The sequence below is a fragment of the Poecilia reticulata genome, chromosome 16 (assembly GCF_904066995.2).
Source record: "Poecilia reticulata chromosome 16, P_reticulata-male-v2, whole genome shotgun sequence".
Lineage (NCBI taxonomy): Eukaryota > Metazoa > Chordata > Actinopteri > Cyprinodontiformes > Poeciliidae > Poecilia > Poecilia reticulata.
The window spans coordinates 22,474,291-22,496,625 of NC_088845.1; the positions used below are offsets into that span (position 1 = coordinate 22,474,291).

Consider the following 22,335-nt stretch of genomic DNA (forward strand, 5'->3'; position numbering starts at 1 on the left):
TGCTGGATTGGGTTTAAACTTTGCTTTTGTAGTGCCTTTGACATGAGAAGAACATTTACATGTTTCTTGTACAAAGGATATTAATAATGTGCCTCTCGGCAATGTATATTGTACTGTGTGTATTTGCATTTTTAAAGTGAATGTTAATAGGCATTATGTAGTGCTAAATGTCTTTTTATCACAATTGCACTCTACTAAATCATTTTTTCCTTCCAGTTTGGCTCTTAGTTTGCTCTTTTAAAAACAATGTAAACTAACATTCTGTTTGATTCTGTTTTCACGTTTCAATCATTTATTTTTAACAGATTTTCGATTTACATGTACAAAAAGAATAAGAGTTTGCTTTTATGCACCGCTCTTTGCCTGCAGCCTCTCTGCTGTGGTGAGGGTAGGAAAGCAAATAACTAGACATGAAAAGGGAATCAATTCTTCACTTGAGCAAATCCAACAACCTTTAGATAAGACATTAGAAGCAGATGTAAGCTACAGTTTGAGTGTAGAGATATACTTACAGTATATTTTTCACTGTGTTTTATCTAACACAGTGGAATATTGTATGGAGTTAAGCAACATTAGTTATTTTCTTTCATATTTAAAATGAAAGCTGCAGTATGTAACTTTTTTAAATTATATTTTTACATATTTCTTAAAGGGGCAGTATTGTGTAAAATCAACTTTTTTTAACTTTACATCATGTTATGTTATTTCCTCATCAAAAATGTATCTGGAGTGTTCCCTTGATTCTTTTCCTGCATTAATTCCTTTAATCTCCTTTAAATTAGCTGTGCAAAACACTTGTGTGGACCGAGCACAGCCTAGCTTCTCCTCGGAGCTGCAGTTTCCAAGCCTCCAAGCTTACTCCTTACAAAGCATTCCTCTCACGCAACTCCGTCACTGAGCTCCTTCAGACTAGCTAGCAGCAATCAGCAAATACCTGGTGGAACTGCGCATCTGCTGAGCTCCTTATAGAAGGAGCATCTCAGTGGAATGCTGGTTAAAAACGTTCAAGTGTTGATAGAGGAGCCACGTTATCATGACTTCTTGATGGAGCAAGAATTTTTAGAGACAGAGACCCTATTTCAATGTGGTAAATTATGATGTAAAATTTCTCTTAAGTCATATTTGATATGTATAGCATTTTTATAGCAACTGAAGCTGACATAGATACTTGATTGATCTATAAAATGGCACTTTGTGGCAGGAGAACATATAATATTGCCCCTTTAAAACTTTAACTGTATCGTGACAGCTTAACATGAGAAAGCTAATCCGTGAAAAAATTGAGCTCCTCTGCCTCCTGCCTGTAATCCTACTCCAATTGTGTATGCATTACTTCTGTGCTGGTGGTGGAAAAAAGACTTCTGCTATCATTTGTGGTTATGCTAACTAGCCGGCACATTCATTGCAGGCTCTGTTGTGGGGAGGGAGCTGCAGTGTAACAAAGAGCCAGGGGGAGGGTCTGAGCAGCACATACATGAGCAGGTTCGACAGTGCTAAGACCCTCCTCCTGACTGATTGGTTGTTTCTGGCCAAACAGTGTATTTATGTAGGTTGCAGTAGAAATGCAGAAAGGAGACAGAGGAGCTTGATATTTTCACAGATTATTGGTATCATGCTGTCAAGACACAGATAGTCTTAACAAATATGTAAATAACACATTTTAACCTGCAGCAACTTTAAACATTTCATATCCCATTTCTTTGTATTTACAGTGTTTTGATGTAGATGAAGCAAGGTTGTACATTATAAACACTTTCTGTTGAATGCATTAGCATTCAGCGTGACAATGGAGTTTGGATAAAGATCAGAAGTATTACATTTACATTTTACGTTTTTTTTTTTTTATTTGGATTAATCATTTTGAAAAGAAACCTTTACTTTTAATTCAACACTTAGATGGTTTATTAGAGTCTGCAGTTCTTTCAGTGGAGCTCTTTTCATCTTCATCTCTTCCTCATTCCTTGGAGTCAACAACATTCTTTAACAGAAAATGTGCTTTTTATCATTATGTCCTATATTAAATTGCTAGATTGAGAGGCCTTGTAGTATTTGATTTTCTGATTTTCTGAATAGCATTCTGTACACATTTGAATTGTATCCTTTTATGGACTTCTTTAATTCCGCTTCTTTCTTTCTTTCTTTCTTTTTTTTGCAAGGACTTGTGTTGAATAGTTCTTACTGTCATCTCTGCAAAGCACTAAAATGAAGTGGCTTAGAAACCTTGAAATTGTAATTAAAAGGTGAACCTCAGCAACATAAAACTTGAAAAAAGAAACGTGTAAGAGCAAAGCTTTTATTGCCTTTGCAATCTTTGTGAATAGAGGCATGACTGAAGAAGTCTGCTTCTGTCAAATAAACCTGAGGACAATTCACAGCTTTATGCATTGCCTGTGGGACACAACTGTTAACACCTTGGTACAGCTATAGTTTTTAATTAGACATTCAGAAATACAGATCTGCTTTACATGGTTTAGTTACCTTGTGAATGTGTCAAACAAAAATGCTTTTTTCCCTAGCTTTTACTGAAACCAATTTGATCTCGAGCAAAGAATTATTTATTTGAATTAAATAATTATAAGAATAAAATTATTTTGGTTTACTTAAGCAGGTTCCATCCCTCCTCATGCTTATTGAGAAAGGTACCGCCAACCCTACATGAGCCTGAACATAATCAAATGGATGTGCAGATGGATAAAATGCTAGAAATAAAAAAGCCAATTCTTAAAATTGCTAGAATGGACTGTTAAGTTAATATTCACCCCTTCACCTCCAGTTAGTCATGGCTCTAGACTGTGTCTTTGGTAACAAAATAAAATCTATTTTTTGTCTTTGTGTATTTGTAGGTGGGAGAGAGGCAATTTGTGCTGGTGACAGAGGAGTCTTTTGATGCCCAGTACTACGTTTCCCACAACAAGTTCTACGAACAGGTAAGGAAGCAAATAATTGTGGAGATCAACTTTATTTTTGTTGGTTCAAAAAGACTTTCTAATAGCCTAATGGATCAAACAGTATGCATTTACATTTAGCAACAAGATGGGTCTTTTGTTTTGTTTTGTTTTTTTCAAAGTAATACAAGGTACACAGTTTCTTTCCAACAGCAGTAATTGATGAGAAATCACTTTATCCATTCTTGTCATCTTTTTCTCCTGGTTTGAATTGACAGCATAGAAACGCACTGTTTTATTCCCCCCACTTAAGGCTTTAGTGTAAACTACATTCCTCTGAACTGCTCTTGTTTAAATTAACAAAAGCTAGTATAAATACACTTGCATCGATGAGGTTCTTTCGGCAAGCATTCACCGACGCACAGAAACCATAATGCCATAGTGAGCCAGGAAAGAAAATGGATTTTTTTTAAAACACAGCCATTTTGGTGTGATGCTCTTTATTTTTATGTGTGAGTGAAAGTCTGTTGACATTGACATTAGATGAATCATAAAAAAAATACTACTACTGTACACACAGCTATTGCTTCTCACATTGTGCAGTAAAATGAACTAAACACATTCGAGTTACAGTTTATGTCTCTTGGTTGTGGAATTTAACCAACTCTTTCTCATTTTCACACATAGCAAATTATATCCGAGGCTTTGCTTTGGCTGTCACATGTAGCACTCACAGCAGGTGTTGGAGGCTTAGCTTATATTCACCAAAGTAGGTTAGCTATAATATCGGACATACTCACGAATACACACCAACACACCCTACGGTGTTCATGAGAGAATTTGGCAGCTGATAACAGCAATACTTTTTTTTTCTTCCTTTTTACTGTACTAACATTAAGGTCACCCCTAAAGACATACACATTTCATGCACACATGACACACACACGCATTGCAGTTGCAAGGCTTCAAAGACCTGCAGTCAACCTGTGAAAAATTCACTTTAAAACATCTTCAAATAAATCAATTTCCTCCTGCTTTAACCATCATCAGAAACATGTTTGAAGTTATGTTTTTTATTAGCAGAGGGGGCATGGGACGGTAATAATTTTTTTCCTCCCTTCGACTTCCCTCCCCTCCCCTTTCCTCCTCCTGCTTTGCACCTCCTTCTGCAGGCTATAAACCTAAGTTACAAGTGTTACTCGGTTCATCCGTGTTGTTGGAGTGCACACGCTAGAGTCATCCAAGTGTGCATTTCCAGGCATATGTGTTGGTTGAAAGGAGATGTTGTTTGATGTTTTATTCTCAAAGCCCTCTTGTACTCTTAAATTACACCTTTACTTAAAAAAGTAACAGCCTTGTGAAAGACTATGAACCAGCATGTCACTGAATGTGTTCTCCTGAAGAATATGCCTGTACCCACAGGACACAAGGAGTTCTAGTTGTAGGAATGCTATAAAGCCTTCACACTGTAGTGATTCTCTCGCTCTTTCAACATCGTCTGTACGCGTTTTTGTATTTACTGCAACTGCAACTATTCAAATATCAACACATTTAGCTCTTTTTAGAACATGCTGGTTTTGCTCCCTGCTTTTTTTCTTTTTTTTTTTTTTTTTTGTAACTTTATTACTGTTTAAAGTATTTACCAAAATAACATTTCCTGGAAATGAATTGCATAGGTCTTCTCATCATTCAAAGACCTTTTGTTATTTGAAGCCACTTACCTTTCCCTCCTTTTTAACTTGAAGAGGATGGAGGGTGTGTGGGGGGGGGGGCATTGACTCCAGCCTGTCATTGGCTGGAGTTTGGACTGCATGTCTCAGAATTGGGAAAATCCTACTTGCATCTCATCGTACCGTAATACAAAAACCAGCCGAGATTTTCCACGAGGTTAAAGATGGATAATTACTTTAACAATTGGAGTCAGCTTTGATTCAAAAGCTATTTTATATGTCCCAAAGGGAAATGAAATGTTTTCTACTGAAGCCATCCAAGACTCCCCAGAGGTCCATTATAGATGTTGATTGCTGTAGGCAGAAATGATCTCCTGTAGCAGTCTGTATTTCAAGGGTTGATAGAATCCTCTGTACGCTCTGCTGTTCCGTCACAGTCTTGAGAAGAGGATGCTCAAGATTGTCCATTATGTTCTTTATTTTATTAAGCATCCTGCTTTGCACAGTCCTCTTGAGTTCTTCATCAGCATTCCCCGGAACAAAAGTATATTCCTTATGTTTTTTTTTTAGGGTTCTAAAGCTGCTACCCCAACGGAAGAAGACTCTTCACAACAAAGTTTTAAAAGATATGCTCCATCTTGCTGCAAGCACTGGAATATCTAAACTGTTATCTAAAAGAGTGTTCTTTGCTGTCCTTTTTTTGGCATACAGGTTATTTGTCACTTCTCCTATGTGTCACAGTTTATACTCACACCCTGCTGTAATAGTACCAGCTGTGCTCTTCCACCACATCCACTCAAATGATGGAAATATTCTAATTTCCATCATTTGAACAGCTGACCTATGTACAATATTCGGTAACACTTTGAAGGGGTGTGCATAAGACTGACATGACACTGTCATAAACATGACATAACATCTGTCATGAACATAAATAAGTCTTTATGAATGTTTATGACAGTTGTCATGAAGTGTCATTCGGTAAATAATGACACTTTTAATGCAAAGTTGCTCTAAACGTTGCATTAAAAGTCCATTAAAAATGCCAACTTTGCATTAAATTATCAAAATTTACAAAATCATGCAAAGTTGGCACTTTTAACGCAACTTTTAGAGCAACTTTGCATTAAAAGTGTCATCATTTACCGAATGACACTTGATGACAACATTCTTAAATATTCATAAAGTCTCCTTTATGTTCATGACAGATGTTATGTCATGTTTATGACAGTGTCATGTTAGTCTTATGCACACCCCTTCAAATAAAGTGTCACCCGATATTCACTCTACAGTTTCACAGGAATCCAGATTTTCTTGTTTATGAACAAACAAGCTTATTTTGCTTTTATAAATGTTGTTCAAAATGAATTTGATCTTAAGGGTGAAATGATTGGTGTTAGAATATTGGATCAAGTGAGAGAAAGATGAGAGGGGTAAGTGGTAAAGAAAGGGCCAAAGGGGAGGTTCACAGGTGAAATACCATTAGAGGAAACCGTGTGCAAAGGTAGAGCAAGGTGCGAGTATGATTAAGTAGCAAGGTTTTACTTTACACAATCAGATTACATGTGTGTGGCAATTAAATTAGGTAGGTCATTTAACCCCTCGTGTGTGCTCGTGTGTTTGCAGTTCAATGAGGAAGTAGGAGTTGGGGGTTTTAATGAAATTGGACATGCTCTGTGACGGCCCTGGGCCTTGTAGGCTGGTCTTGTTGTCCCTCTTTGTGCTCCTCCCATTTGCAGGTGTGCCTGATCGGGTGATTGGAGTGCAGGATACTTAAAGCTGGCTGTCTCCGTCTTTCAGCGGCGCTGGGTGGCTCGTAGCTGGTCGTTGGTCACTGGTCGTTGGTGGTTTGTCGCCTGTGGCCCTCAGCGTCCATTCTGCAGAGGCAATGGTAGTTGCCAGGCTCCAGCTCCCCGTCTTTTGCACTTTTGAGTTTCTTTTGTTTTGATAGTTGTTTTTTGTTAATAAACATTTACTTTATTTCACTTTAACCATGGTATGGTTTCATGTTTTTTGTTACGACCCTGAGCCAGTCGTAACAAATGGGGGCTCGTCCAAAGCAAGGATTCCTACAGTTTGTAAATTTGATGGTTTGAATGCGTGATGTTTTGGTCATTCATCTTTTTTTCGTGTTTGTAGGAGTGATTACTGACGTCACCATTTTGGGTTGGACACGGTCTTGTGACATGTTTTTTTTTTTTCGGCCGGCTTGTTTTGGGCAGCTGTGGCGTATTTGGTAGGTTGGTCCAATATGCAGGTGAGTGAAATGTTTTTTGAGCTTGTGCATCAGTGTTGGTTCTATTTTAGTGACTGTGTCTCCTGCTAGGCTAAGAGGTGCTGTCGCTTTAGACTTCACCTGTTTATTTTGATAGTGTCGTGGGGGTTTGCGGTTAGCGTTCACTGTGCGAGCAGTGATCTCGGGGGCAGTCCGTAAGATTAATTTCTTACTGGTTTGGTGCTTAATAAACCCGCCGCCGATCCACGTGAAGAGCCAGGAATCAGTTTATCAGGTGAGTCGTGGCAGGCAGGTAAAGTATAGTGGGGACATGGTTACTTTGGACCCATTGTGCACTTGTTTCAATTTGTTTTCACTTCACGCTGTAGTTGGCGCTTAGCTGGCGTTTTTCTCTCTGTGACGTGATCAATTTTCGTCCTGAAAATGGAGTTTGACCTGGAAAGTTTTATAGCTGATCCCTCTTTGGAGAAGTTTAATAGTGCTACTAAAAACGATCTCATAGCCATTGCTGCTCATTTTAACATGCCTGTGGTTAAACAAGAGAAAAAGGGGGTTATTAAAGGGCGATTATACGCCGCATTGGTTGAGCAAAAGGTTTTGCCACCTCCCGCACCAAACACACAGGGTGAAGTTGGGGCGTTTAACCCTGAAGTGCGTAAAATGGAATTGGAATTGGAGATGCGTCGTTTGGAGCTGCAGCATCAAGTTGAAATGCGCAAACTGGAATTGGAGGCAGTTGCGAAACGCGACTCAGCGCGCGGTTCTGCTGATCAGGACAGCGGTCTGGCAGGGGCCCAGTTTGACATTAATAAATGCATTCGTTTGATTCCACCGTTTTCAGAGTCGGATGTGGACAAGTATTTTGTCTTGTTTGAGCGTGTGGCTAAGACACTCAAGTGGCCTAGGGATGTTTGGCCGTTGCTTTTGCAGTGCGTATTTACGGGTAAAGCACAGGAAGCCTATGCCTCGATGTCACCTGGTGACAGTTTAAATTATGATAAAGTGAAGAGTGCAGTGGAAAAGGCTTACGAACTTGTACCCGAGGCATATAGACAAAAATTTCGCCGCTTTAAAAAATCCGACAATCAGAGTTACACGGAATTTGGGCGTGTAAAAACCGCTTTGTTTGATCGGTGGTGCGCTGCACAGGAGGTAAAAAACTTTGATCAGCTCCGCGATCTACTTTTGCTGGAGGAGTTTAAAAACGGGTTGCCGGGAAACATGGCAACTTACATCAATGAGCAGAAAGCTAAGACCGTGTCTGAAGCTGCAGTGTTGGCAGACGAATACGTTCTGATGCATAAGGATTTTTCAGATCAGGTTGGTTTCAGACAATCTTTTGGGCGAAGCGAGTACCGCATTGATCGGGTTGATGTCGCTGAGCTAAATGAGGCCAGACGATTTAAAAGTCCGGTTGTTCGGGATGATCGGGTTTGTCATTATTGTCACAAACGCGGACACATTAAGGCGGATTGTTATCAGCTTAAAGCTGAAATGCAAAGGTTTGAGACTGCTCCTAAAGGTGTTGGTTTGGCTGCACCGGTGCAGAATCATCTAAAGGACGCGAAGAACGTTCAGCGTTCTGAAGTAGGCGTCTCCTATCTGCCGTTTATTCGTGATGGGTATGTGTCACTGCCAAACAGCACGGAGAAGGTTCCAGTTAAGATCCTTAGGGATACTGGCGCGTTTGACTCTTTCATTAGAGCTGATGTTTTGCCGTTCTCGGTTGAATCTGAGACAGGTGCCTGTGTTCCGATGCGAGGAATGGGATTAAACGTCTTGTTTGTTCCACTACATAAAGTATATCTCGACTGTGAACTATTTACGGGTGACGCACAGTTGGCTGTGCGCCCTGCTTTGCCGATTGACGGAGTCTCTGTGATTTTAGGTAACGGTTTAGCTGGGACACATTTGTGGGCGGAGATTGTGCAGTTGGATGGACTAGTTAAGTCGGAGCCGATTAAACGAGTCATTTCTCAGACTGACGAGAATAACAGGGAATTCCCGGATGTTTTTACCGCATGCGCAGTTACTCGAGCCATGATGCGTGCTCAGAGTGGGAAAGAGGAAAAATGTGTGAAAAAATGACTCTTCCATTGTCCAGTTTTCCCATGTCTCTGTCTCGCAGCGAGTTCGTGGCGGAGCAGCAAGCTGATGCTTCTCTTAAGAATCTCTTCGATCAGGTGCGCCCGCTGAGTGAAATCACGGATGGTGCATGTGGCTACTTTCTGCAGGACTCGTTGTTGGTGAGGAAATGGTTACCCCATGCTGACATTGTCGGTGAGCCAGTATTTCAAATAGTGGTTCCCACTAAACTCCGCTCCGCAGTGTTCAAAGTTGCTCATGACGAGTCGGGCCATTCTGGTGTACGTAAAACGTATGACCGGGTGCTCAGACATTTTTACTGGCCGCGTCTTAAAAAGGACGTATCGTCTTGCATTAAGATGTGTCATGTCTGTCAGCTCATTGCTAAACCCAATCAGACTTTGAAACCGTTCCCATTACGCCCAATTGTTGCCGCATCTGAGCCGTTTGAGCACTTAATAATTGATTGCGTTGGCCCGTTACCTCGCTCAAAGGCTGGGTCATTATATCTGCTCACTGTCATATGTCAAACTACACGTTATCCAGCAGCCTATCCATTACGGTCAATAACTGCTAGGTCAGTTGTACGTGCGCTCACTCAGTTTTTTTCGGTGTTTGGCATCCCTAAAGTCATACAATCTGACCAAGGAACGAATTTTTCATCACATTTGTTCAGTCAGGTTTTGAAGCAGTTACGGATCCGACACAGTAAAGCAACAGCGTATCATCCAGAGAGTCAGGGGGCGTTAGAGCGCTTCCACCAGTCTCTGAAGTCTCTCCTGCGAGCTTACTGTACAGAACTGGCGGGCGACTGGGAGGAAGGTTTGCCGTGGCTGATGCTGGCCGCCAGGGAGGTAACCCAGGAAAGCACCGGGTTTAGCCCAAACGAACTGGTTTTTACGCACAACGTTAAGGGTCCGTTGGCTGTGGTAGCGCACGGGCTTAAAGAATCCGTTCCACCGACAAACTTGTTGGATTATGTAAATGGTTTCAGAAGACGCTTGTATCTGGCGCGGGATCTTGCTAAAGAGAGGCTGACTGAAGCGCAGAGGAAAATGAAAAGTCTGTTTGATCGCCGTGCTGAGGTTCGCTCATTTCTGCCTGGTGATCAAGTGTTAGCTTTGTGTCCAGTCATGACTTCTCCTTTTCAGGCTAAATTTTCTGGTCCATATACGGTCCTGGAGAGGGTTTCCGACCAGAACTATTTAATATCAATGCCAGAGCGGAGAAAGAAAAACCAGTTGTGTCATGTTAACACGTTAAAAGCATATTATGCTCATGACGTTTTATTTCAGCCTCATGGCGTTACCCCGGTGTGTACCGTAAACAGCCTTGATGGAGGCAGCGAGACCTTCAGCACCACGGATAGCGCAGTATCACCTGTGAGGAATGACGGCGGTACAGATGAGTTGGACAGCGTTCTGATTCATGGGCGTCTTAACATGGATATTCAATACATTAAAGGGAAAAACAATGTAAAAGCCGATGCGTTATCTCGCGCTCTAGTTTAGTAGTTTGTTTTGTGCTCTTTTCTCTTTATTTCCTTTTCTTGTCCTTAAAAGAGCTTCTGCGTGCACCAGTTGCTGGTTTGGAAAGTGGAGTAGGGAGAAGAGAACCTGGGCATTACATATCTACTTTGCTAAGTACGACTGGTGAAAATGGTGGCTGTGTTTGTTTACGCACGGTGAGTTAGGCAGGAGCAGGGTTCCTTATAGGAACCTGCTTTTTATGGGTGGGGGTGTGACGGCCCTGGGCCTTGTAGGCTGGTCTTGTTGTCCCTCTTTGTGCTCCTCCCATTTGCAGGTGTGCCTGATCGGGTGATTGGAGTGCAGGATACTTAAAGCTGGCTGTCTCCGTCTTTCAGCGGCGCTGGGTGGCTCGTAGCTGGTCGTTGGTCACTGGTCGTTGGTGGTTTGTCGCCTGTGGCCCTCAGCGTCCATTCTGCAGAGGCAATGGTAGTTGCCAGGCTCCAGCTCCCCGTCTTTTGCACTTTTGAGTTTCTTTTGTTTTGATAGTTGTTTTTGTTAATAAACATTTACTTTATTTCACTTTAACCATGGTATGGTTTCATGTTTTTTGTTACGACCCTGAGCCAGTCGTAACATGCTCTTTCATCATTTAATCACCATGTTATGGTCCAGGAATGACCCGCGCCCACCTGCACACACAGACGTACACATTCTCACAGCTGTCCAGCCAACCACCCTGCTGTTCCACCTCTCTACACACAGGCTGCTTGCTGCCTACTTGCATGCACACGCACACTTCCTCACAGAGGTCAGAGTGCTGAGCAGCAGGTGTTTAGATTGGACAGGTCTGCGGCCGGCTGCGTGTCCATTTGGCCTGCGCTCCCTCACCTATCATATTCCGCCAGGCGGATAAAGGGCGACAGATTAACGGGGAGGCAGGCGCAGTCCTGCCAGCACACCAGTGACCATCTCCCCACCAGTTCATATGCTATTATCTTCCCAGTCAGTGACTTAGCCCAGGAGAATTGTGTAATGGTTAGACAGGCCGCCAGATGATCTGAGTCAGCATGTTGCCACCCTTCCCAGTTAGTTCAAGACTGCCAATTCTGGCCTCTGAAAAAGAACAACACAAAATTTTATGAATAGATATTATCTTTAAAGCATTATAAACACTAACACGTAAAGGAAGCGCTTGGTATGGTGTTGATTTTTATTACTTTTATTGAAAGTATTTTATGAAAACTGCTGTTGATGAGCGCTGGTGAAGATTTTGTTTTTTCCTTTTACTTTGGGCATAAATTTAGTTACGTGATGAATATATTTTTCTGAAGTTTTCACAGCTGCAGTTTTAAATCCTTTCAGTAATCACACAACACAAACCATCCAATTAGTGTTCACAAAGAAAGATTTACTCTGAAAACAAAACAGTAAATCAGTGCTATAATCATCTATTATACATCATTTCAAACTTGTCAGATCTGTGGTTTAAAAAGTGTTTTGAACAGGAAGGGATTTTCATACCATTTTTTATTCACAGGGATAAGTCATTAAGAACAAATTTCAATTCACAGGCAGGCATAATTATAATTCTTTGTTTTCTCTTCCCTCCTGCTGTGATCAGCCAAGGTTTATAGTTGCCATGGTGAAATAATAGGACAAACTCCAATCCCTCTGGTTTATCATGCAGCTGTTGCCGTACTTTTTGACCTTGAGGACTTGCATAAATGGAACAGAACACAGTTTCGTCTTAGGAAGCCGGCGACAAAACTAAATAATAATGTGAAGAAAACAGCTTTGAGCAGCAGTTAATTGAAAATGTAATTGACAGATATGAACGAACATGCAGAGTGTGGATCACTGTGAAAATTATGTTTATGCAGGGCTGCTGTTTGGGGGTAAATTAGAGCAAAAGGCTGCATTGATCCAAAATCTGTGACTAAATGACTCAAATATTCCTGAAATATCTTACTTTTAAGCATTACCTGAGTTTGACATTATTGAGAATTTTTTTTTTCTAGTCTTGTGGTGGGTTGAATTTTTTTTAATGGTGGCTGTCTCTTATTCGCAGGTGCTGGTACCGAAAAGGGCTGATTTCAAAGGAAAGATGATTGAAGTAGACATCTACGAAGCAGGGAAGCACTTTATGAAGGCGCGACCAGTAGAAGACAGCAAGCCTTTCACTCCCTCTATTGCAGAGCCTCTTCAGAAAGGAGAAGTGTCTGGTCTGTTGCAGGTACGCGCTGGGATCCATACACAGATCCATATATTTAAAATGCCTCCTTCCCAAGTACTTGCTATAACACAATAAAATAATGTCACACAAGAACATACTTGAAAAACTAAAAAGATTTTCTTCATGAAGTGGTCGGCCGTACTTAGCTGTTTAAGAGGTTGTCATTCAATTTGAAAGATCAATAATGGCGTCTTCCCCTCTATATAGCCGCTTCTCCATTATCGAGCCTCACTCTAGCCGGTTCATGTCTGGTTTGATCCAAGCCCAGTTTGAAGCGTCTCCATTGCGGTGTGTTCCTCACTAATGAAGGCGTGAATGTGGGTGGGTCGTGAGCGCGCAGCAGCAGTGGTCAACGCACCGATGTTTTCAGCGACACTCGGTAACAGAGAACCTTGAGGTTGTGGTTTTGATGGGCTCAAGCAAACTCAGATATTTTATTTTATCCAGTCAAAAATAAATTACGCCAATATCCACCAATATGAACTTTATTGAAAAAAGAAAGTACAAAGAATATAATATGCAACACACAAGTCTAATGGTATGAATTTCTAGTGTTTAACACTAGCTGGTGCAAAACTAAGTACGTACGGCAGTTTCTTTGGTCTTTAGCGAACAAATAAGGTGTGAATACATGTGTCCTTACTTTAAATCTGTCTTCATCTGTGAAGTTTTTGAGGGAGCATCAGTGTATCATCCATGAGATAAGTAATTTTAGATAAGCTGTTGCTGGCTAAACTGTTCGCTATCTGCCTTTCACCTCTCACACACAGCAGCACAAAAAACCATGTTAATGTATCTGTTTCACTGCATGTTATTTTTCACTCTGACTAGCTGTAGCTTATAGCTTAGGACATAGAGCCACTGAGCAGAATATGATACACTTTCTAATTTCACACTCCATCAGCCTTTACTTCCAGACAGAGAGGGAGGGGGAGAAAGGTACAGACATGAGAGGGAGAGGGGGCATGGATGATGAGGAAAGCAAGCAGAGAAAAGAATGGATCATAGAGAATGGAAATAAATAGAAAAAGCAAAAGGGAAGGTAACGTATCAAACCAAGCAATGTGTCACTCAGCATTAAAAAGTTCAGCGATGGAGACCAAAGCTAGTCGGACCATGATGTGTTCAGACTGTCCAACACACACTCAATCATATTTACATCAACTCTGTCTCTTGTGCTTACATTCCTTCTACAAGCTGCCCATCCCTGATTTTAATTTAATAACCTCTTTTTTTTATATACATTCATCGCACTGTTTTAGTTTTTGTTTTCGTTTTCTCTCAAATGTTCTATAATTTTAATTGATAAAGAAATGGGTCTGTAGTTATTGTTTGTGATGTGCTTGGTTTAGCATGTAAAAAACAGAAACAACAAAACCTAATGAAATTGGATTATAGCTTAAAATATGAGCTCATAAAATGTATCCAAATGAGAAAAGTCTTAAAAAGACCAAATGGTAAACCTAGGTTAATTCAGAAACTAGGGTTAGGTTTTCATTCCCTGATATGTCCTAACTCGTAAAAATATATTGATTCTTGACTATGCTTTCCGCAGTATGAGTGTTATAGTCAGCTAGATTTATTAGTTTTTCTCCAAAGATGCTGTGACTGATCTCTAATTCATGATTCTTATGACCTCTATTGGCTGTTGTTAATGGTTGTGCAATAAGTGACCTAATGATGTGGAAACATAGCAGTATCTGCAAGCTGCTCACACTATTGTCAAGCATCCTAGTAAATGTAATATTTCTCACAGCAGCACGAACACAGCGTCTGCAGAATTATCAGGACATAAATAAAAATTTTATATGATAATTTCGTTTTTTTTACTCATTGTAATTTCCAGCTGAATCTTTTGGTTTTCAACAAAACAGGTGTTTAAGATGCGGTGATGAAGATTATGTGCCCACTTTTCTTTGTTGCTTTGAAAACATTTGTGGGGAGGCTATACCAACTTCAATCTATCCAGATTTGTCTTCATGAGCAATAACAATCTTGAATATTTTCTCACCTTACTAAAATTAGCAGTCATTTAATAATTGTACAAGGAGTAGAGCAACGTCACACAGTATTAATGACAGTTGTTTCTGCAAACTGGGAATTCAATTCAGTTCAGTTCAGTTTTACAATACGTCATCTCAATTTTTTTTTAAGCTATTGTAAAACAATTACGCAGTTAACATTTTATGCTGTTTACACCATCTCATATTCAATTAGTGTGGCTTGCATTATTAATTTTCTTTTAGTTATATCGTAGATGTTTGTTTTTTGTTTGTTGTTTCATTAATTCATTCTATTTGTGTTTTCTTTCTATCTATCTATCTATCTATCTATCTATCTATCTATCTATCTATCTATCTATCTATCTATCTATCTATCTATCTATCTATCTATCTATCTATCTATCTATCTGTGACATGCAGTGAGGTTCATTGCTGGTGAGGCACTGACTTATGACTTAGACACCATGCGTGTTATTGGACGTTCGGAAATTTTGCGCATGCATACAACGCTGGGGGGGCAAAAAGACTAATCTTTTACATGTCATCCATAGCTGCGTTAACTCAGTGAAACTTATAAATGTAGGTATTAATTACGTGCTATGATCCACAGCAAAGTGATCTGTATTCTCCAAGCTACGCAGACTTGTTGCCATAGAAACTGACAACAATGCCACTTCATGTTTTAGGATTTAACACCAAAAAGCATTCAAGAATTTTGCACACAGAACAAAACATTTAGTCTGTTGTTGTAGTGTTTTAGGCTTAATGTTTTATTAATAATTGCTGTGGTAGATTAGCTACCGCTTCTACTTTACTGAATTATTTAGACATAAACTGTAGCCCACAAAACGCACATTTCATAAAAGAAAAAATTAACAAACATATCATTGCTGTCTTACCTTTACTTATCAATGAAATCCATGCACGCTAATTCTGAACAAAAATATCCGTTCATCCAAAGCCAAGTCTATCCTCAGCATGTCTTTTTCTACTCTATTTGAGAATCATCAAACTGTCTCGAAGCAAAACGTTCAGCTCTGGTGTTGATCTTTATTTATTATCTCATGCTTCAAATGAAAATCCACTTTAGAAAACTGTTTAAGATAGTCTTTCATGTTGACGTCAGAAGAGATGAGAAAACAAATATATCGCTGTACTTTATTTCTTTACTGTGTGGCTAGCTCCATGGCTAGCTCACTGTGTCTTACTCTGCAGTTGTGGAGTCACAATGTCTGGGAACATGAGCGCCCCCAGTGATGAGGCAAGAAAACTGCCTGCCTCACCTCGAATCTGTTCTCTGCTGTTTCTGATTGCTCCTCCGCACACAAAACACGATACAGACACAGTTGGTGACAAAAAACACTGTACATTATATACATAAGCAAAATTATGGAAAATCAGTCCATATTATTAAATGTTTCTTAGCCATTTTATTGCCGGCGTACAGACAGGACGAACATGCTGTCATATAATGGCAGCCAGTGCAGTTAGCGAGAGGTTGCGTAATCCCAGGTGAGGCTGAGCTCGCTGCTGCCTCTCCTGCTTCGTTTCTGAGCATTTGAATGGGAAAATGCAAAAATTCAGCGATTCTTAAGAAAAAACTAATCAGAATTGGTTAAGTAAAAATTAGATATTTTATAGTACAAACCACAGGGTGAAAATAGCAATATAAATGATTTATTATTTTTCCATGATGACAGATGAGGCTCCTCCTGATATATATATATATATATATATATATATACCAATGTGCTTGAAATGTGTCATTGTGTGGATTCTGTGAGGAGTGCCAATTCTTACCTTAACTAAGACATGTAAATGATTGACAGTGTTATGATTATCAAAAGATCCCTGCTACCGCTACCTCAATGGTTCTAATGCTCTAAATCCTGTACACAAACTTCAAAGTTTTGTTGTACAATCGTTTTTGCCAATCCTTTTTTTTTGCCCATGCTTAGTTTTAGTAATTTGCAATCCTTTAGCCTTTATATCGTTTGTATAACTTATTGATGACCATAAAGTTGATGCAAATAAGTGTGAAAAGGGGATTCATTTGATGTAAGATGAGAAAATGCTGTTTTGCACCACATTTGCACAATTTTCGCTTGTTTAGAACCACCCTAGAGAACATGATAAATGGGATCCCAAAAGTGCACATCTGTGATGAGTGTGAGCTTGATGAACCCTACTCTCTCAGTTGTTTAACACGTGTTCACTTGGCATGTTGACATTCAAGACTCTAGAGGCCAGTGTGTTCTTCCTTAAATTGGCTAATCACTGCTAACCTTCTACCTCGGCACATTCTACTAGCATCCTTTACACTAGTACCAGATGTTTTTCTTAGCTTTTGGTGTAGTCAGAATTTTGATTTGCCATATGTTGTAGGAAATAACTGTCAAATTGCTTTGGTAGTGATTTTGACTCAATGGTAAAGTTAGGCACACTTTACAATGTTCTTTAGAACAACTTTAACTGTGTATTGTTCAAGTTGATACATGTCCTACGGTAAATAACGGATTCTTTTCAATGAACATGTCCTAGTCCATCTGACCTCACTCTGACTTGCTTATTACCCTGCATAGTTCTCTCTCAGAATACTTACTTTTAAGAACTCTTCTGAATGACAGCGTGAACACGTATAAAGTGTGATATTCACCTTCATGTCTTATAGAAAGACCTGTAATAGAAGCTTTTTGCAGTAGTCAACAAGAAAATGAAGGATAGAGCACTAGAAAGAGAGACAGGCGGGTGTAAAAAGGCAGTCTTCACTTTGCCATTTTACCTCAGATGCAGTGGAGCAATGCAAGAGTGTGAGGAAAGGAGTGGTGTATAAGTGGGTGATTTGGTAGGCTGAAAGATGGGCTGTGGTCTTTAATGTGTGTGTGTCAGAAAGGAAGCAAAGTGAAAGATCTGTCATCTCAGAAGTAGATAGAGATATGATTACATACCAGCCAACATCCACAGTGATGTGTGTGGGAGTGGAGCAGTATGGTTGAAGTATGGATAGAATTTTCTTTAGAAGTAGGATATGATGACTGAATGTATGGGCCATGGGGAAGACGGCAACATAAGTGGATGATAACATATGACTTGAGAGTAGCAGTGCATATAACTGATAGATGAACAGTTAAAAAGCTACATGTTTGAAAATACTAACAGCACAATAGCACAGTGCATATATACTGTATATTAATTATTAGTGTGCTGATATCACCTAGCTAATGTGCAGGAGGTGTTCAGATTGAAAAGTTGGATTTACTTAAAAAGAGAACAAATATATCCTGTTATTAATTTATCCACCAAAATGTTTTACTATTAAATCTTCTGCCAGATTGGTGCCCCTTTTTTCTAGTTGATGCAATAAAAGCTTTAAAAAGTGAGAATATACTTGTATTTTCTCTCTATATTTGTTTGCTATGTACATTATAATTGAGCCTCATGCTATTCTTTAGCATGAAACCTTGAAGTTACTCCGATGTATAAATTAGTTTGCTTCTTTAGACATATTGTCATGTGAAACTGCAACTCGTCCGTGACATGACAGCTTTATTAATTACCCTTTATGATTTTGCTGGTTCATTCCAGAAAAGCAAGACCCTGGTCTTCCTCAGAGATGAATGGCTTTTATTAACATGGGTGGATTCTTCCTCATCTGTCCTCTGTTTCTGTCTTTCACTCTCCTCATGTCTGTTAGTCCTTCATTCACAGAGACAGCACTTCAGGAGGGGGGTGAAGGGCAATAAATGAATCTTTTCGGCAGGACACAATAGTAGAGAAGGCACTCGCCATCATGGTGAAGGATAGAAAAGAGAAAACTCCTTCACCTGTTCACATCCTGAGATTAAATTAAATGATAGAAGAGGGAGGCCAAAAAATGAAGCAAGAATGAAGGACAGTGACTGAAGTAGATGGGGAGATGAGAAGACAGCGAGGCAGCTTGGAAGCCATCTCATAATCAGCTCTTTTCAAAGCATACTTCTTCAAGAAGACCGAGAGAATCACTGAGAAAAAAAAATGGTTCTGATCTCGCAGAGGAGACCAAACCCACAGTTCATGTCAAACACAGCATAACAAAAGAAAAGGGCTTGAAAGTTTACTGGGAAAGACCAACACCCATGTCCGGCCTCAAAAGGACAAGATATGAAAAGTCTCTGCTCAAGTATTGAATTTGGTGGACTGTCTTTTCCCACTTTCGTTCTGAGCAAGAGTTGCTGTTTTTATTCGCTTATTTCTTTAGGTGCATTTAAAGAAAACATATTTTCAATGTTTAGGATCGACAAGGAGCTTATTTGCACTTCGTTATCTGAACATCAACATGTGGATATAGCTTTTAAACAGAGCTTTTTCTCTTGCTTCAAAAAATATGTTTGTCTTGACAATCATCACAATTTAAATTAAAACGGGTAAAGTCCCATGCTTTACCAGTAGGTGGGAATAACATCAACATGAATTACTGCAAAATACAAAGAAAATATCTTCTTAAAGATAATAATTTGTCTTTAAGAAGCCCTCCCATCTTCCTCTTATTACCTGTAGTAATTTCACCTGGTAGAACTCATTACGTCTGTAAACGACACATGTCAACATAATGAATCAATGAAACGACAACCTCTTCACCATGGGCAAGACCCAAAGGTTTGTGTAAAGATCTGCATGGGAAATTGACCCAAAATCCCTGCTGCAGTTCGTCAAACCTGGTCAAAAACTACAGGAAAGCTTTTTGTAATTCCAAATATTTAAACAAAAAAAAATGGATGTGGACTTTAGTGGTGGAATTTACATTTTTAAATTGGATAAAAAGGGCAAATTTAAGTTTGGAAAAGTATTGCACTTAGAAAATAAAGTTATAAGAACCTTTGAGAACACTTTGACACAGAAAGTGGTGCACCTGTTGTGCATAACTCCAAAATCTTAATAGAGATAAGATGGAACCCCCGCCTCTTCTCCAAGCACAGCTTCGAAGTGCATAAAACATGGATGTGGTCAGTGTATTACCGTCCAGCAAAGATCCCGATTTCTTGCACTTTGCATCATGCAATATACACAAACACTGACTGAAAATAAGTTACATCATTACTATATTGTTTAAACTAATCACATACACACGTTGAGATCTTTGTACACACAGCTTTTATAAAGATACACCCCGATGCGCCTCCCCCCGGTGTGCCTGGCAGAATCCGACCTGCCTAAGGCTGTATGCAGCACATAAAGACAATACACAAGCTTGCCTGACGCATACAATGAAGCTTTTTCGAAATCTCTGTGAACACGCAACTGTTATGGATTGTTGCTGTGATGTTGCGTTGTTCTCGCTCATTGTCAAATGTATTGTCAGGACAGGGGGGGGGGAAAAATCAAAGATTATGTTGCCTTTCTGGTTGAGATGCAATTAATCCTCTCAAATCTATTTTTAAACTGTTTGTGCTCAAAACTGTGAAAGGTTGTGCTTAGTCTTTGAATGTTTGTTTACCCAAACAGCAGAGAAAAATCGTCTTATCAGAACAGCAGGCAGAGCTATTTTAAGGGTTTCATTTAGTATGTCAAAGCATATTACATGACCTGCACTTCTGAACCAAAGTCACTGTAACCGGGATAAATGTTATGCCATCTGAGCATCAGTCAGCTCTATTTTCAGAAATATTACCCAACATGTCGAAAAGCATTAGAGAGGCTCATTCTGTCATGTATGTTTTGAATGTCGGAGGGGCTTTAAATTTCTCTTTAAACGAGCTTATAAACTAAAGATGAAACATCCAAATTAGTGGTAGCCTAGTAAATGACTGTCAAAACCCACGATGTTATTAAATGCATTTTAAAGAGTTATTTTCTAATAAGGCTTTATTATTGGCTTGTTAAAAAAAATCTCCTTTTAGATAAATTCTTTATCAAGACTCAAAATTGTTTTCTATTGTTCTCTTATGCACGAAATTGATACTTCTACAAAGAAATAACACTTTTATCACCTGAAAACACGTGTGCTAAATGTTTTCTTAACATCTCAACCATTAGCACAATTCCAGTCAATAAATACATTTTGAATAGAATCAAACGCCAGATAATAAAATAGGTCTTTAATAAATTCTGAACTTTGGCTGAAGTGGCGCTTGTAGTTCCAGTTCCCAGTGTGACCGCAGAACTCGGATTCAACCTCCAGATGACCATCAAGACCAGGAGACATTTTATTATGCTAGTGCGCAATTCATGTCCAGGAGGGAGTTGTGAGGGTGTGCGTTCAGAGCCACGGTAGTTGAATGAATCATAATTTAAGTAGAATCATTTAAGTTCATTGTTTACATGTAGTTACTGTGGCTACAGTCAGTGATTTTTGTCACTGCTGCATAGAAAAAGTTACTCGTATTCTGCTTGATGTATGATGGCACAGTGTGGTTCTCTGCTCAGCTTGTTGAATATTAATTAAACCAAATGAAAATTAAATGGAATGGAATGTGTCGTTATTATCCTTTTAAAAAATGAACGGGTAAAATATGTTGTGGTGGGATTTTTTTTTTGACACTGTCAGTCAAACTGATAGACACTGAAAAGCCAAGTGCAACATCTGACCCAGAGCAGCAATGTAATGTTTTAAACCAAAGCATATTCATGTATTCAAATGGTTGAGTATTGTCCAAACCAATATCCGTTATAGGAGGTCAGAGTTGATGTTCATAGATGTTGTCCATAGTAACATGCATTTGTTTTTTCTAGTACACAATCATGCATTATTTTGCTATGGTCTACAACACAAATTCCCAATAAAGTTTACAAGAATGTTGAAGTTTGCAAGAAAATGGAGAAAAAGTTCAAAGGGCATGAAAAATATTCAACATATTGTATAGTTATTATAGTTATCGGTTTATTTTCACATTAAATTAATTCCTTGCATTTTTATGTTGCATCTTACATGTTTTTTCTCTGGATTGATTATTTTTTTGTGAATAGTATCCTATGTTTATTATGGATAAATGCCAAACTAATGTATTTGAGTATTGGTACGATCCTTCTTATGAAAAAATATGATTAAAGCAAAAAAAAAAAACAAAAGAAACCAACAGGCACTGAGCTGAAATTCACTCTCAAGGGGAGAGGAGATTTGTATGTGCTGCAGAGGATCAGTTCTGTAGATTACAAGCCTTAAAAAGGATGAACTCAATTTAGAGCCCACATCAGTGTTTTCTCAGAGTTCCCAGAGCTGACACATCTTCATCAGATGTTCAGGGGCAGGCTGCTTGGATCAGGCTTTTTTGAACAAGTGTCACAGACTCTGCATCAGTTCTGAAGTCTGTTTTGGGTTTGATGAATTGCTTGACAGACAATTCAGCGGGGAATCACTGTCCCATCATGTTTACCTTTTGGTGCTTTTTCTCTTTTGCTTAGGTTGAGGTTTTTCACTTGGTTTGTTTTTGCAGCCTATGGTTTATACTTTGTGTCCTCTCAAAGTTTATATAATTCATCCAGATATCTGCAAATCTTATATCCATGGTATGTGTCCTCAAGTATTAATAATGTGCTTGAAAACGTCTCGACTTTCCTTTAGTGGCACAGTTGAGACCAAAATTGTCCATACCCTTGGCAGATTTTTTTTTTGCCAATGTGTTTCTTCTAACTGAAATTGATATCATTTTTTGACACAAAATCCTGAACTTGAATTTAATAGAGAATCTGTAGAAGAAGATTGACATTGAGTGGTAGACAGGAGGCCTTCCTGATGACTTGAAACTCAATGTAAATTGTCATAGTATCAGTGGAAACAT

At 39.3% G+C, this 22,335-nt stretch overlaps 1 protein-coding gene across 3 annotated transcripts in view; it reads left to right on the forward strand.

The window, feature by feature from the left end:
* Positions 1-22,335, forward strand: part of cdkal1 (CDK5 regulatory subunit associated protein 1-like 1) — a 209,019-nt gene that overhangs the window by 178,532 nt on the left and 8,152 nt on the right. For all 3 annotated transcript variants that reach the window (XM_081597191.1, XM_081597190.1, XM_081597192.1), the window contains exons 13-14: positions 2,844-2,927; positions 12,414-12,578. In XM_081597191.1, the coding sequence (XP_081453317.1) occupies positions 2,844-2,927; positions 12,414-12,578 (249 nt within the window). The remainder of the gene's footprint in view (positions 1-2,843; positions 2,928-12,413; positions 12,579-22,335) is intronic.